At 40.7% G+C, this 16,856-nt stretch overlaps 2 protein-coding genes across 2 annotated transcripts in view; one reads left to right on the forward strand and one right to left on the reverse strand.

The window, feature by feature from the left end:
* The window catches only part of LOC109409700 (acylglycerol kinase, mitochondrial), a 33,766-nt gene extending 22,220 nt beyond the window's left edge, over positions 1-11,546 (reverse strand). The window contains exon 1 of the mRNA XM_019683178.3: positions 11,280-11,546. Within this exon, the coding sequence (XP_019538723.2) occupies positions 11,280-11,389 (110 nt within the window). The 5' untranslated portion in view covers positions 11,390-11,546. The remainder of the gene's footprint in view (positions 1-11,279) is intronic.
* A 230-nt stretch (positions 11,547-11,776) lies between these two features.
* The window catches only part of LOC109409699 (protein daughter of sevenless), a 60,630-nt gene continuing 55,550 nt past the window's right edge, over positions 11,777-16,856 (forward strand). The window contains exon 1 of the mRNA XM_029870171.2: positions 11,777-12,771. Within this exon, the coding sequence (XP_029726031.1) occupies positions 12,697-12,771 (75 nt within the window). The 5' untranslated portion in view covers positions 11,777-12,696. The remainder of the gene's footprint in view (positions 12,772-16,856) is intronic.

Here is a 16,856-nt window from a genome sequence, read left to right on the forward strand (position 1 = left end):
TTTCCAAGCTCAATGTTCCCAATAAGGTATCAAAACCAGAAAATATTTCATTGTTTCATTCAGATTCCTTTACTCAGATATTTTCATTTACAATCTCCGATCTCAAAACTTCCTTGGATTGAGGTTTCCAAGCTCAATGTTCCCAATAAGGTATCAAAACCAGAAAATATTTCATTGTTTCATTCAGATTCCTTTACTCAGATATATTCATTCACAATCTCCGATCTCAAGACTTCCTTGGATTGAGGTTTTCAAGCCCAATGTTCCCAATAAAGTATCAAAACCAGAAAATATTTCATTGTTTCATTCAGTTGTCCTTTACTCAAATTTATTTATTCAAAATCTCCGATCTGAAAACTTCCTTGGATTGAGGTTTCCAAGCTCAATGTTCCCAATAAAGTATCCAAACCAGAAAATATTTCATTGTTTCATTCAGATTCCTTTACTCAGATATTTTCATTTACAATCTCCGATCTCAAAACTTCCTTGGATTGAGGTTTTCAAGCTCAATGATTCCAATAAAGTATCAAAACCAGAAAATATTTCATTGTTCCATTCAGTATTCCTTTACTCAGATATATTCATTTACCATCTCCGATCTCAAAACTTCTTTGGATTGAGGTTTTCAAGCTCAATGTTCCCAATAAAGTATCAAAACCAGAAAATATTTCATTGTTTCATTCAGTTGTCCTTTACTCAAATTTATTTATTCATAATTTCCGATCTGAAAACTTCCTTGGATTGAGGTTTCCAAGCTCAATGTTCCCAATAAGGTATCAAAACCAGAAAATATTTCATTGTTTCATTCAGATTCCTTTACTCAGATATATTCATTCACAATCTCCGATCTCAAGACTTCCTTGGATTGAGGTTTTCAAGCCCAATGTTCCCAATAAAGTATCAAAACCAGAAAATATTTCATTGTTTCATTCAGTTGTCCTTTACTCTGTTATATTCATTTACAATCTCCGATCTCAAAACTTCTTTGGATTGAGGTTTTCAAGCTCAATGTTCCCAATAAAGTATCAAAACCAGAAAATATTTCATTGTTTCATTCAGTTGTCCTTTACTCAAATTTATTTATTCAAAATCTCCGATCTGAAAACTTCCTTGGATTGAGGTTTCCAAGCTCAATGTTCCCAATAAAGTATCAAAACCAGAAAATATTTCATTGTTTCATTCAGTTGTCCTTTACTCTGTTATATTCATTTACAATCTCCGATCTCAAAACTTCTTTGGATTGAGGTTTTCAAGCTCAATGTTCCCAATAAAGTATCAAAACCAGAAAATATTTCATTGTTTCATTCAGTTGTCCTTTACTCAAATTTATTTATTCATAATTTCCGATCTGAAAAATTCCTTGGATTGAGGTTTTCAAGCCCAATGTTCCCAATAAAGTATCAAAACCAGAAAATATTTCATTGTTTCATTCAGTTGTCCTTTACTCTGTTATATTCATTTACAATCTCCGATCTCAAAACTTCTTTGGATTGAGGTTTTCAAGCTCAATGTTCCCAATAAAGTATCAAAACCAGAAAATATTTCATTGTTCCATTCAGTATTCCTTTACTCAGATATATTCATTTACCATCTCCGATCTCAAATTTCTTTGGATTGAGGTTTTCAAGCTCAATGTTCCCAATAAAGTATCAAAACCAGAAAATATTTCATTGTTTCATTCAGATTCCTTTACTCAGATATTTTCATTTACAATCTCCGATCTCAAAACTTCCTTGGATTGAGGTTTCCAAGCTCAATGTTCCCAATAAGGTATCAAAACCAGAAAATATTTCATTGTTTCATTCAGATTCCTTTACTCAGATATTTTCATTTACAATCTCCGATCTCAAAACTTCCTTGGATTGAGGTTTCCAAGCTCAATGTTCCCAATAAGGTATCAAAACCAGAAAATATTTCATTGTTTCATTCAGATTCCTTTACTCAGATATATTCATTCACAATCTCCGATCTCAAGACTTCCTTGGATTGAGGTTTTCAAGCCCAATGTTCCCAATAAAGTATCAAAACCAGAAAATATTTCATTGTTTCATTCAGTTGTCCTTTACTCAAATTTATTTATTCATAATTTCCGATCTGAAAACTTCCTTGGATTGAGGTTTCCAAGCTCAATGTTCCCAATAAGGTATCAAAACCAGAAAATATTTCATTGTTTCATTCAGATTCCTTTACTCAGATATTTTCATTTACAATCTCCGATCTCAAAACTTCCTTGGATTGAGGTTTCCAAGCTCAATGTTCCCAATAAGGTATCAAAACCAGAAAATATTTCATTGTTTCATTCAGATTCCTTTACTCAGATATATTCATTCACAATCTCCGATCTCAAGACTTCCTTGGATTGAGGTTTTCAAGCTCAATGTTCCCAATAAAGTATCAAAACCAGAAAATATTTCATTGTTTCATTCAGTTGTCCTTTACTCTGTATTGAACTGGCATCACTGTTCTGACACCGTTACGTGAATTCAGTCAGGCAGCGAGCGTTACCTTTTGTTTTGTATAACGTTATTAATAAAGTTACTACGCAATTTCTGAATCGGTCGTGTCGTGTTTTTTATTCCGCCGAATTCCGATATATTCCGGGTTGATTAATACTCTGCGAACCGTCCGCCCACAGGTTATGGGCCCAGAGTAATCGTCGCGTAGGAAATTCCGGTCGAAGTGTCGTTTTTTCGGGAAAATCGAACGGAAAAAGTTTCGTCGTTGATCGCCGGTGTGTGCTAGCAGCCGAAAAAACAAAATGGCTGAACAGGCACGATTTCCATTTCCAAAATTGAATAACCACAATTTCCAAACGTGGAAATTCAAGATGGAGATGATGCTCGTCCGAGACGAGTTATGGTACGTCATCGATGAGGCTGAGCAGGTTCCAACAGCGGCGGCAGCTTTAGCCCAGTGGAACAAAGACGACCGGAAGGCTCGCGCTACAATTTGTTTGTGCCTTGAGGACGCCCAATTGAGTTTGGTACGGGCTGCGAATACAGCCAAAGATGTGTGGACTGCACTCAAAAAGTACCACGATAAAACATCCGACGTGTACCTACTCAAGAAGTTGACGAAGCTCGAATTGACCGACGACGGCGATATGGAAGATCACCTGCAAACGTTCAGCGACCTGGTGCAAAGGATTGCAGACGTGGGGGATGAATTACCAGCGAAATTGCAAGTAGCGATGTTGCTATGCTCTCTCCCTGACTCCTACGACCCGCTGACGACTGCGTTGGAGCAACGGCCTAGTGACGAACTGACGTTGGATTTGGTAAAATCCAAATTATTGGCTGAAGCGGAGAAGCGGAAGGAACGGTCCGGAGCTGCTGCTTCGAGCGGCGGTAAAGCGCTGAAAGTTGGTCATCGTCGTTTCCGCGGTGGAGGTGGTGGTGATGTCAGCAACAAGGACTCGCGGGTTTGTTTCTATTGCAAACAACCTGGCCACCTAAAACGAAATTGCCGTCAGTTTTTGAAGGAGTGCAACAAGGTGGAAAACTCGACCCAATCGAAAAAGGAGGATAAATCCAAGGCCAAGGCAAGTCAAGCTCAAAGCGTATCGGATGGACCATTGGCGTGGATGGTCGGCTATGCCCGAATAAAAAATACAGTAGAAAAACCGAATGTTGTATTGTAACAGTACTATTTAGAACCATATTGTTACAATAAACACCACTGTAAAAATAAAAAATACAAAAACAATAAGATGTAATGTTAGACACCATACAGTGAATTGTAAATGAGATTTTTACAATATACTATACGGGTTGTTAAGTATCGTAACAATATAAAAAAATATTTTTCTCCATATATATTTTTTTACAAAACCATACATTTTATTGTAAATGAATTGTTCGAAATACTGATACGTGGGCTTTAATATACCGTACATTGTATGGTACACGTATGGTTTCAAACAATAAAATGTACCGTAAATATATTGTTTTTAATTGTAATTTCACTACTGGTTATAAATTTAATCATGGTTTTGGAATGGTTCTCTTTTGTTATGTTGTATTGTTTTATATTAGATAAACCATATAATGTTATATTATCTCGTCATGTTCCTTCGATAATGGCAGTTCTAGCCAAACTAACCTAAACTCGTCTAAGTCTGAGTAGCCTCTGATTGCATTAACAGTTGAAGCTTAGGCTCCCATGTCCCACCAGCCAGATAACCGGGTTTTACAAACTAAGCATTATTTGTGGCAACACTTTGAGCGGCATGATGGAACTATGCCTAGCGCGCTAAGTGTTATTAGACCACTAATGTAGTTGCATGAAGTGGGTGACGAGGTACATAAGTATCATTACAGCGTGCTTAACCATTATTGCAATATTGAGGCTCCAATTTGACTGAACTATGAAATGTGTACATAACAACTCATGACAAAACTGTCAAGTTCGATTCAACTATAAGTTAGGTTAAAAAGCGAAGACGAACTTATTTCAGAAGTCGTTTCAGTGTCCAGTCCAGTCCTTATGTTAAAAATGTCAAAGATAAATCGCATTATGTTGTACAAGGCAATTTCACATGAGAGAAGAAGAGAAAGAATAGTGTTGAACTCATCCACTGATTTACGGTAATCTGGCCTGCGTCTTTCCGGGTTGACCTACATTCGTATTCCTCTCATCGCACTCTACATACCTAGCCCACCATATCTCTTGGATATGCAGTCCTTAGGACACCTGGTTTACCACTTTATCTAAACATTTTATTGACTTTAAATAGATGTTTCAACTTATTCACTTTTTTCTCTTTCATTTCCTTTGCAACAAAAATGTCACGGACATCAACAAAACAAAGCACGGAAAAAATCATAAACTGAATAAAAAATTAAAAATGCACGGAAAAAGATTGTTTCGGAATAGTGAATGGTTTAAACGTAAGAAAAACAGTATAATATATTGTTACATAAAGATCGGATGTAAATGTATAATAGCTACCAATGTGCAAAGCTTTTAGCGAACCATTCCATTACAATACACTATATTGTAGCTGGTACACTGTATGGTACAGGAATGGTTTTCACCAAATACCCTATGGTTAGTTTTTATCCGGGTGGCGAGCCGGCGGATTGGTACGTAGACAGCGGTGCAACTCGACACATGACGGGAAACAGGAGATTCTTCTCGAAGCTAGAGGAGGCAAAGTTTGCCAGCGTTATCTTAGCGGACGGTGAAAAGTCAGAAGTTCGTGGCGTTGGTGAAGGTAGGTTCCATGTGATCGATGGCAACGGAGAAGCGGTCGAAGTCATGCTGCACGACGTCCTTTTCGTTCCCGGATTGACGAGCGGACTGATCTCCGTTAGTGCGCTTAGCAAGAAAGGTTTTGGTGTTGTTTTCAACGGCAGTGGATGTGAGATTCGTCGACCGAATGGTGAGGTTGTAGCAGTTGCGGGTTGCCATGGCAATATGTATCGATTGCATACACCTGAGAAGGCGATGGCAAGTATTCAGCCGTCACATACACCAAATTGTTTGCACACGTGGCACAGACGGTTGGGGCACCGCGACCCCGAGGTTGTGCGGTCTATTGCCAAGGACGGACTAGCGGATGGAATGAAGGTGATCGACTGTAATGTGCGTGCGGTATGCCAATGCTGTATCAAAGGGAAGATGGCACGGAAGCCGTTTCCGAAACAGTGCGACAGAGGATCCAAGGCGATATTGGATGTGGTTCACATGGATTTATCCGGACCGATGACAAGTACTCCCAGCGGAAACAGGTATTTTCTGTCGATAGTCGACGATTATTCTCGAATGTCCTTCACGTACCTACTGCGGAAAAAGTCGGACGCGGCGGTCAAGATCCGGGATTTTGTAGCTTTCTGTAAGACGCAGGTCGGCAAAACTCCACGTGTACTGCAATCAGACGGCGGCGGAGAGTTCGTCGGTAACGAGTTGCAGCGGTTCCTGAGAAGCGAAGGGATTGTATGTCAGTTTTCGGCCCCGTACTCGCCACAACAAAACGGCGTGGCCGAAAGGAGAAATCGCTATCTCAAAGAAATGACAATGTGTCTTTTGCTGGAGGGAGGCCTGGACGAAAAATACTGGGGTGAGGCGGTGCTCACGTCGACCTACGTGCAAAACCGCCTACCGTCGCGTTCTATTGGAATGAGCCCCTTCGAGCGTTGGTATGGGAGAAAGCCATCTTTCAAACATTTCCGGATTTTCGGTAGTGATGCGTGGGTGCAAATACCAGCGGAGCGCAGGAAGAAGATGACACCGAAGGCGCGGCTTTTGACTTTTGTTGGTTATTCCAATCAACATAAAGCCTATCGGTTTCTCGATAAAACTACCGGCCGCATTACGATAAGTCGCGATGCGAAATTTCTTGAGGATACGGAGATGGACCGGAAGATTGGATGCGATGAACGGATTGGACAACGGGAAGAACAAGAAACAATTGTCGAGCTGCCAGCACTGCCAAAGTCCGACGAGGTTTCGATCGCCGAAGAAGAAGAAGAGGATTTTATTGGCTACGAGAGTGCTGAAGAACTGTTCGTTGGACAAGACCAGGAAGAAGTTGTGTTCGATGAAGTAGATCGTGGAGATCCAAACGGCGAAGATGGACGAGTTTTGCCTCGACGAGCGAACAGAGGTGTGTTGCCCCCTAGGATGAACGACTACGTTGTAGGTAGAGCAGCTGTCGCATTGGATGAGCCGACGACATACGAAGAGGCCGTTGGTTCCGAGGAAAAGGAGAAATGGATTAAAGCAATGAGTGAGGAGTACCAGTCGCTAATCGATAATGACACCTGGGAGCTTGTGGATCCGCCTACCGATCGGAACATCATTGGCAGCAGGTGGGTGTTTAAGCGCAAGCTGAATGCAGATGGCAAAGTGGACCGCTTCAAGGCGCGACTTGTCGCGCAAGGCTTTGCCCAGCGAGTTGGTGTTGATTTCGACGATAGCTTTGCCCCTGTTGCTATGCATTCAACTTTCCGTTTGCTGCTGACTGTTGCTGGGTACCGCAAAATGCAAGTAAAACACCTGGATGTGAAATCAGCATACCTATATGGTACACTGGAGGAGGAAGTATTTATGCGTCAGCCGCCGGGGTTCGCCGTACCACACAAGGAGCAGCAAGTGTGCCGCCTGCGGAAATCTATTTACGGACTGAAACAGGCTGCTAGAACGTGGCACAGAACGATAACGGATATACTTCTGAAGATGGGATTTCTACAGTGCAAGGCAGACTCGTGTCTTTACCGCAAAAAGTGTGCAGGAGGAGAGTGGATGTACATTCTTTTGTACGTTGACGACTTTTTGGTAGTCTGCAAACAAGAAAGTCACATCAAGGAGGTGGAGATGGAACTTCAAAAGAAGCTGAAGATCACGAAGCTTGGAGACGTGTCCTGTTTCCTTGGTATACGCGTCGATAAGGATCAGGAAGGATTCTACAATCTCAGCCAAGCTGTTTTCATCAAGAAGGTTGCAGGGAGCTTCGGACTGAACGATGCAAAAGGATCAAAATTCCCAATGGATACTGGATATTTCAAGATCAGGCTGGACAGCAAACCGTTACCGAACAACGCTGAATATCAACGATTGATTGGAAGCCTTTTGTACATAGCGACTCACAGCCGGCCTGATATCGCTGCATGCGTGGGTATTTTAAGTCGTAAAGTCAGTTCGCCTACTTTGGTCGATTGGACAGAAGCAAGAAGAGTTGTGCGTTATTTGCTGCAAACCATTGACTACGGCTTAAGACTTGGGGCACCTGGAGCGGAGTTCAAGCTGGTTGGTTACTGCGATTCGGACTGGGCCGGTGACAGCACCGACCGCAAATCGTGCAGCGGATATCTGTATCGCATAGGAGGAGCTACAGTAAGCTGGATAAGTCGCAAGCAGAGCTGCGTTGCAACTTCCACAATGGAAGCAGAATACGTTGCTTTATCGGGTGCGGCACAGGAAGCGGTGTGGCTCCGCGGATTGCTCGATGAGTTGGACGAGAAGCAGGTGCAAGCTACTACAGTTTACGAAGATAACCGCAGTTGTTTGGATTTCGTTGCATTAGATCATCAAAAGAAACGGTCCAAACATATTGACATTCGGTATCACTATACGAGAGACGTTTGTGCTACCGGAGTGATTGATCTACAATACTGTACTTCAGAGGACATGATAGCGGACATTCTCACCAAACCGCTTGGAGCTGAACGAGTGAGGAAGTTCGCTGCTATGATGGGCCTGGTTCCCATTCCAGGCCGAGATGGTTGAATTCCCGAGGAGGAGTATTGAACTGGCATCACTGTTCTGACACCGTTACGTGAATTCAGTCAGGCAGCGAGCGTTACCTTTTGTTTTGTATAACGTTATTAATAAAGTTACTACGCAATTTCTGAATCGGTCGTGTCGTGTTTTTTATTCCGCCGAATTCCGATATATTCCGGGTTGATTAATACTCTGCGAACCGTCCGCCCACACTCTGTTATATTCATTTACAATCTCCGATCTCAAAACTTCCTTGGATTGAGGTTTCCAAGCTCAATGTTCCCAATAAAGTATCAAAACCAAATAATATTTCATTGTTTCATTCAGTTGTACTTTACTCAGATATATTCATTTACAATCTCCGATCTCAAAACTTCTTTGGATTGAGGTTTCCAAGCTCAATGTTCCCAATAAGGTATCAAAACCAGAAAATATTTCATTCTTTCATTCAGTTGTCCTTTACTCAAATTTATTCATTCACAATCTCCGATTTCAAGACTTCCTTGGATTGAGGTTTTCATGATTTCATTATTTGAAGCTTTTTCAGCTCAATGTTTCCAATAATCAAAACCAGAAAATATTGTATTGATTTACTCAGTATTCCTTGCCTTTAAATAATATGTTAATGTTTACAAGCTCGAAATGGTCAATCAGTTATCAATTTCGAATTATTCATATATTATGTTTTTTTTTTTATTAATCCTTCACACCTCTTCATATATTCCGTTGTAAAAATCCTTGGCAAACGCTTACTTGATTTTCTCATTAGTATTGAACTTATATTCAGAATATGTATAATAGAATGCTTCGAAATACAAGGTCGTGGCCGTAAATTTATGTAAAGACCGTAGCATATGAACAACGAAACTTACCAATTAAAATATTCATTACCGCTATTAAGGCTTTTTAATTGGAAATCGATTTGATTCAAGAATAAAGCTATTGTGGATTTAAATTTAGAGATATCCCTCAGCTGCTCCTACATCGCCCAAGATCACATTTCTAGATCAAAACTAAAATGGTAGAGAAACCAACTTTGTTTACTAGAAAATCGCACTTTTATACATAGACCTGCGTATATTTTGCACTATACAGCACAACTGCAGGCAAACGAACAATACGCGAAAGGTGTAACACACGTACAACATTTCGCAGTCTCCTACCTTTGGTGACACCGTAAAACATAAAGTTTCTGTTATCGCAATCACCAGCGATCTATCATTGAAAATGTACCTTACCTTATTCCTGCACATCACAGCTTCATTCAACCCATTCACCTTACACCTAACCACCTTTAGCTGCGATTCGACGCCGTGCCTTTTCCAATCAGGCCAGCGCAGCACTTCCACTCCACACATTCCGAACCGATTTCCGAACACAAACCGCACTAGAAAAACACGTCCACAGAACACAGAATCCTACCGGCTGTGCCATTGTAGGAATTCTTCATTAATTAATACACGAACACATTTTTTTTCATTTTCATTTTCAATTATTTTATTTTTTCACAACAGTTCATCGATTCCAACAATTCTAACGCACAACCGTCCATCACAACTTTCCCTTCAAGAATCACAACTTTAGCTTCAAGAAAACAACATCAAATTCAATTGAATCTTTAGATAAAACTAAATCAACAATATTTCACCATAATACACGGTTCGTGGCTGCCGTTCTCCATCCTCGGGCGCGCCCAATGCTCGCCAGGTCACGCTTCACCTGAACCGCCCATCGTGCTCTCTGCGCTACACGCCTTTTTGTGCCAACCAGATCAGTAGCAAACACCAGCTTTGCAGGGTTGTTGTCCGGCATTCTTGCAACATGCCCTGCCCATCGTATCCTTCCGGCTTTGGTCACCTGCTGAGTTCACCGTAAAGTACAGCGAGCTCGTGGTTCATCCTTCTCCGCCACACACCGTTCTCCTGCACATCGCCGAAGATCGTCCTGAGCACGCGTCGCTCGAAGACTCCCGAGTGCTTGCAGGTCCTCCTCAAGCATGGTCCATGTCTCGTGTCCGCAGAGGACCATCGGTCTTATAAGCGTTTTGTACAGTAACTGTGCAACTGTACATAAGTTCTGCCACCGTTCTAAATGTTCTGGCAATAATGCCCATGTCATCCACAAAGCATACAAATTGACCGGATTTTGTGCAAATCGTACCCTGGCTGTTGAGCCCGGCTTGTTGCAGCACACCTTCCAGAGCGATATAAAAGAGTAGACATGAGAGTCCATCACCTTGTCGCAGTCCCCGGCGAGATTCGAATGAACTGGAAAGTTCACCCGAAACCCTTACTCATTTTTGCACACCGTTCATCGTTGCTTTAATCAGTTTAGTCAGCTTCCCAGGAAAGCCGTTTTCGTCAATGATTCTCCATAGCTCTGCGCGGTCGATACTGTCGTATGCCGTCTTGAAGTCGATGAACAGGTGATACGTTGGGACCTGGTATTCACGACATTTCTGGAGGATTTGCCGTACGGTAAAGATCTGGTCCGTTGTCGACCGGCCGTCGATGAAGCCGGATTGATAACTTCCCACGAACTCATTTGTTTTAGGTGACAGAGGACGGAAGATGATCTGGGATAGCACTTTGTAGGCAGCATTCAAAATAGTGATCGCCCTGAAGTTCTCACATTCTAAATGGTCGCCTTCCTGGTGCATGGGGCAGATTACCCTTTCCTTCCACTCCTCCGGTAGCTGTTCGGTTTCCCAGATCCTGACTATCAGCCGATGCAGACAGGTGGCCAACTTTTCTGGACCCATCTTGATGAGCTCAGCTGCGATACCATCCTTACCAGCTGCTGCTTTGTTGGTTTTGAGCTGATGAATGGCATCCTTAACTTCCCTCAGCGTGGGAGTTGGTTCATTTGGTTTTGAAAACTAGGAAACACCTTAGCCTTTTTGAAAACTGGGAAACAAACGTAACCGTAAACCAAACTACACTGCTAATTGGTTGTCAGGAAACTGAAAATTCTTAAAGGCTATATCGTTTGGCCAACTAGGATTGGCGCCTACTTGTCCTGAAAGAAATTTGAAAATTGAATTTTTCAATACTCACTCATACTTCTCGTGATAGTACGACACTCCGTACGCTACGGCACCCGCCAGGAACGTCGACTTTTTCCAGTGATTCCGCACCCCTTTTGCGAAGCGGATAACAAATGCCATCTTTTAGCTTACAATTACACTTTTTACGCACGGACTTACATTCAATTTAAACTAGAATTTGTGCGAAACATTGAAAACTTTTGCGTTTCACAAGAGACAAGCGTGATTACGTGCGTGCGATAGGATGAGCGCGGAGACTGCTTTTGACACTCGTTGATTTTGTTTTGATTCCCGCGATTCGTCTTTTCGATTCTTGTTGGAACAACCCTTCAGAATCGTCGTCGTTTGCCAACAGCTGATTCTGGTGAGCAGAAGCAACCAACAGGCAACACTGCCCGCGGAGAAGCTTTTTCGCTGGTTTGACGTTTTCCTTCGGGTCTTCTTTTTAGCGCCTCTGTTGTCGTTGTTTTCTCTAGTTTCAGCAGTTTCAGCCAGCAATGTTGAGCAATGTTGAGCAAAGAAAGAACGCAAGCAACAGCAGAAAATCTCAACGCCATCTTCGTCGGGTCGGTCGGGTTGCGAGCGCAGAATCTTGTTGCACTAATCCACTTCGGCTCGCGGATTGCTGCGATTAAAATCGGTTTTTGTTACGTTTTTTCATCAAATTTCAAAGTTTAAAATGTGAATGTTTTTCGAAAGTTCGTAAATCTACCAAATCGAATATCGGTTGGGTGGTGCATTGGCGTCCTTATCTGTGTGCTGTGTTTTCTTGTTTTGGCTTGAGATAAAAAACAAGTTCCGAAGCAACGACAAGTTGTGCATAGTGTTTGATTCGGATATCGCTTGCTTGGTTGGGGTAACAAAATCGAAGTGCGTGAAGGCGGAAGTGAAGAAAGAACTAGCTCAACAAAGTAAAAATTGTAGTGCCTTATCGATCTCGTTGCGAGTTCTAAGAAGTTCCTATCTATTGTGGTGATAAAACGTGAATATAAAAATTTCAAATTTTCGACTTCGTAAAAAGGGTGGAGCAGTGTAGAAGTGAAACAAGAAGAAGTTGCATGCAAATTGCCCCGCATACTGAGTTTCGTTTGGAGCCGTAAGAAGAAGCAGCATCTTAGCAAGCGGAGCAAATATAAAACAACAACAGCGCACTTGGATTTACTGGAAGAATAAAAAATTCTCAATCGGATTGCTTTGTTAGCCGGTGGGAAACTCCACTCAGGCGGAATAAAGAAAAAATCTAATTAAACCCTGACGAGTTCGGATCTGAGATCGTTTTGCTCGGCTCCTTTCCCTCATCCACGTTCCTCTCGGCCGTGGGTATCTCCGATCAGAATCATTCGCTTGAACCGAGAAAAATCAGGGAGAAGAAAAGTCAATCCAAGTAACCCGCAGCAGCAGCAGCGGCAGCAGAACACACCGTCCAGATGACGGCGAATAAAGAGGTCTATCACGAAGGCTGGCTGATCAAATCGCCTCCGACGAAGCGAATCTGGCGAGCGGTGAGTCACTTTTGCTTATTTTTTTTTTCGGCTAATGCGGTGTTGGGATGTTAACGAATTTTGGCCGGTTTTTTTTTGGGTGGTTTGTTTGCCTTTAACTCCTACGCTTTGCTTTCGGAATCACTGGTTTTTTTTTCGTGATGGGGCTCGATTATTGATTTTGCATGAATTTATGTCTAATCTGAAATAAACCATGCATCACAAATTTCACGCATATGTTTTGTACAAAATATCCATCATTCTAACATTGAGTAGAAAATACTAACATCATAGTAGTCAGGAATAAGAACAATAGGGGGATTCACTTAACAGCGTGAACTGATTAAACGTCGCGATCACCAAGGCAATCTTTGATTATTTCATTCGCGGAATCATGAAACATTTCAAATAAGCAGAAAATCATGGCTTACGCAGCAATTTAGTCTGTTTAGTGAGTACCCCTAACGTCATACATACCAGCTACTCCAGGTATCATTGACTTCCAGAGTATACTATGACCATTTTAAAGATAAAATTTTTGAACCAGCTTAAACCTTCTATGTAGTTTTCGGTTTAAGCCCAGTTTCGTGTTTGAAAGAAATCGCACAAGAAACTTCTTCAGCGATTTCTGGAAGGAATTTTCAATGATGACTGCCATTTCTTTGCAACTGCTTACTACGATCGAAGAAAACACGGTTTCTTGGGCGATTTAGGCTTAAAGGGCTGTAAGGAATTTCTCTTCCTATCTTGATGCATGGAAAATTCCTTGCCTAAATCACCCGACAACTGTTTTTCTTCGATTGCAGTACGCATTTGCGAAGAAATGTCAATTCAAATGGCAGTGTCGTTTCTGCCAGGAATCGGTTAAGAAATATCTTTTATCGTCTAAAACAACTGCACTGCGCAAAATTGAAAGAACTATGGGAGCAATCCATGAAAGAATCCTTTGAGGTATCCTAGAATTCCCAGAAGAAGTTAATGAAGAAATGTCGGAATAAGTTCCAGTAAGAATCCCGGAAAGAGTTCCTGAAGTAATTCAACAGAAATTTAGAAAGAACTCATAGAGGAATCACAAAAGGTACGCCTTGAAGCATCAAGGAAGGCATCCAATAAAAAACTTCTGGAGGAAACCCAGAAGGAGCTCCTGGAGGAGAAAATCCTCGATAAATGCCAGAAGAAACTATGGGAACAACCCATGAAGGAATCCCTTGAGGAATCCTAAAAAGAGGTCATGGAGAATTCCCAGAAGAAGTTAATGACGAAACTCCGCAAAAAGTTCCAGAAAGAGTTTCGGAAAAGATTTCCCCTCCCCCTGGATATTCGATCTTGACGCGATGGGAGGGCTTAACCCATTAGCACTTTAGCGCCAGTTCATTCACCACCGCTTGGACTTTGAGCTAGATATATCTAGTTTACGAGTTGAGCGCAAGTGAAGGAATCGCCGTAAGTGCTAATGGGAACCAAAGGAGTATCCGTCGTGCATTTATCACAAGTAAAAAAAAAAAATTATAATTCAGCTTGCATAGACCTAATCTTTGCATTCTTTGAATTTTCTCAAATTTAACAATACATAATTGTTAAATTTAACGTAACGCAAGAGTGGGTAGAGGAGGTCTCTGCGTTACACTCATCATTCGTTACTTGAATTCGTTAGTACACAGGACAGGGGACGCTAGGATAAGTTGACTTACAGCCTTACAGATTAGATTCATTACAATTAGAAAATTATGGACTGATTAGGTAAAGATAAAACTGTTGATTATAGGAGTTTGTATTTGTTTTTCTTATTTTTATGGGTTTTGTGAATTTATAAAAGTTGACAAATAATCATTATCATTTTTATTTTTGACAAAAATCAGTTGACTGAACTTTTTTGTTTTTATATCTTAGACGGTATTATTTCACTGATCAAAAAAAGCAGGAATTTAGTTAGGACTTAGGACGGTTGACATTGTAAAGGGTTACGATCAGAGAGTAAAAAATTCGAAGATTGAAAGTGAAGATTGACATTCTCATTTTTTCATTCGTGTTTGGCCACATTCATTGTCAGCTGAATGCCTCTCTTTTTTCATTCAATTCTCTGTCACGAATATTTTTTTCGCACGTCGTAGAATGTCCAATTTCTGTTAGCAGATGCACAATCCGACTTAATTGACAAATAGAGAACATAATTGTTATTCTAATTAACTACTATACACAAGTTTTGAGGTGATTGGAAGTATAATCGGGAGTTACGGTCCAGTTATATTTCTCAGTGAAAATTGTCAGTGACAGAAAAATGAATGAATAGGTGAAAAAATTCATTCACCAAAATTATTTTTATTTTGATCCCTCAGTTGAGGATTTTCAAAATTCACGTTGAATTTCACTCATTGAAAATGAAAATTTTAAACTCTGGTTACGATGAATATAATATTACTTTGGACTGAGATGATCAGAGATATGCAGAAGACGACTAGCGAAATTAGAAACACAATTTGATACATTATTGACTATACTTTGACAAATAGGGTTTGACAAATTTCTTAACAATATCGAATGGAAGCTCAAAAAGTGTTATCTAACACTAATATGAGAGTTATTTGGAGATGATGCTGGTGCTGTCAACATCGGTATGTCTAACATCGGTTATTGACACTATTGGTAATCAGCTTGAAATATGTATTGTATTGAATGTATTATAAAATAACTAAGGATATTATCTGATTATTGTTTGGGGAAGCTGTCAGAAAAACTAGTTGCCCATATCGGCTAAAAACGCTAGTTCTGGTAGCTGTCTTTGAATAATTTTCAGAAATATCAAATCTTTAAAAATTAGCTACGAAACATTTTTTTTTTCTTTTTGCTCTTTGTATATTTCTTAAGAATAGTACTCTGAAGGCGTTAACATAGACATAGACAACCTTTTTTATCTCTGAATGTTGTCCAGTGACCTCGGAGATTTTCGATTATTGAAATATTGTTCAATTATCAAATCATCTTTGGAGCTTCCATTCGATCAAAACACTAGTGCGATGGGTTAAAAACAGTATTTTTAAAAACTACTACGACATGCTAATTACTACACACTTTGCTCAAGTTGACGACATCGTCTAGTCCATCGTGAGTATTAGTCCTAGTAGGGGGAAAATTGGGAAAGGGTCCAGGCTTTGCTATCAGCTGTCCTGCAGCTCCACCTGGTCACTCTTAAAAAAAAAAAAAAAAAGTGTTTTGGAAAAGATTTCCTGGAGAAATCTAGCAGAAATCTAGAAGGAACTCATAGAAGACTCACAAAAAGTAAGCCTTGAACAATCCAGGAAGGAATCCCAAAAAATACTCCTGGATGAGTTTCATTAAGGATGAATCTCCTTGGTTGATGACTGCTGGAACTTCTGGCTGAATCTTAGACAGAATTCCTGAGCAAATCTCAGAAGCTACTCCTGTTAAGGAAAAATTTCAGAGAATACAAACATGGCTGCCACAATGGCCGTCTTGGTCCCCTACTCACGTTTTCAAAAGCACCAATCTTGAAAATTTATAAACAAATGCTTTCGATTTGGAAAAGCTGCCTCTTTTTGCAAATGAGCAAAGCCAAGATAAACAAGTGCGGCTTTGTTCGATACTTCGTTCGTCAGATTTGTGCCTCTAAAGTTTGTAAGCTAAATTGCAATGAGATTTCTTGATGTTTCACCTTAATCTTAGAAAAAAAAACGGAATTCCAGACCCGGAAAAACCGGTGAAGAAATTTCTGGAGGAATCTTCAGCAGAGCTCCTGAAGGATTCTTAGGGATAGTTTCTGGAGAAGTCTTAGAAGAAGTAATCCTCAAAATAAGGAATCCCAGGAGGAACCCCTTGCGGAATTCCAGAAGAAACTCCTGGAGGGATCACAAAAACAACTCTTGATTAATCTTAGTAGAAAATCTCGGAATGAACTTCGTAAATACACCGCGAAGGAACCCTGGAGGAAATCTCAGAAGCCTGAGAAAATCCAAAAAGCAAGGAATCTCGAGAGAAAATGCTTGAGGAAACTTGGGGGTTCTCAAGGAAGAAATCCTTTTGGAAATTCGCTGGGAGTTTTTTTTGTATAATTCCCCCATTTTAGAATTCCTTCAGGACCTTCTGTACCT

This window comes from Aedes albopictus, chromosome 2 (assembly GCF_035046485.1).
Source record: "Aedes albopictus strain Foshan chromosome 2, AalbF5, whole genome shotgun sequence".
In the NCBI taxonomy this organism is placed as follows: Eukaryota; Metazoa; Arthropoda; class Insecta; order Diptera; family Culicidae; genus Aedes; species Aedes albopictus.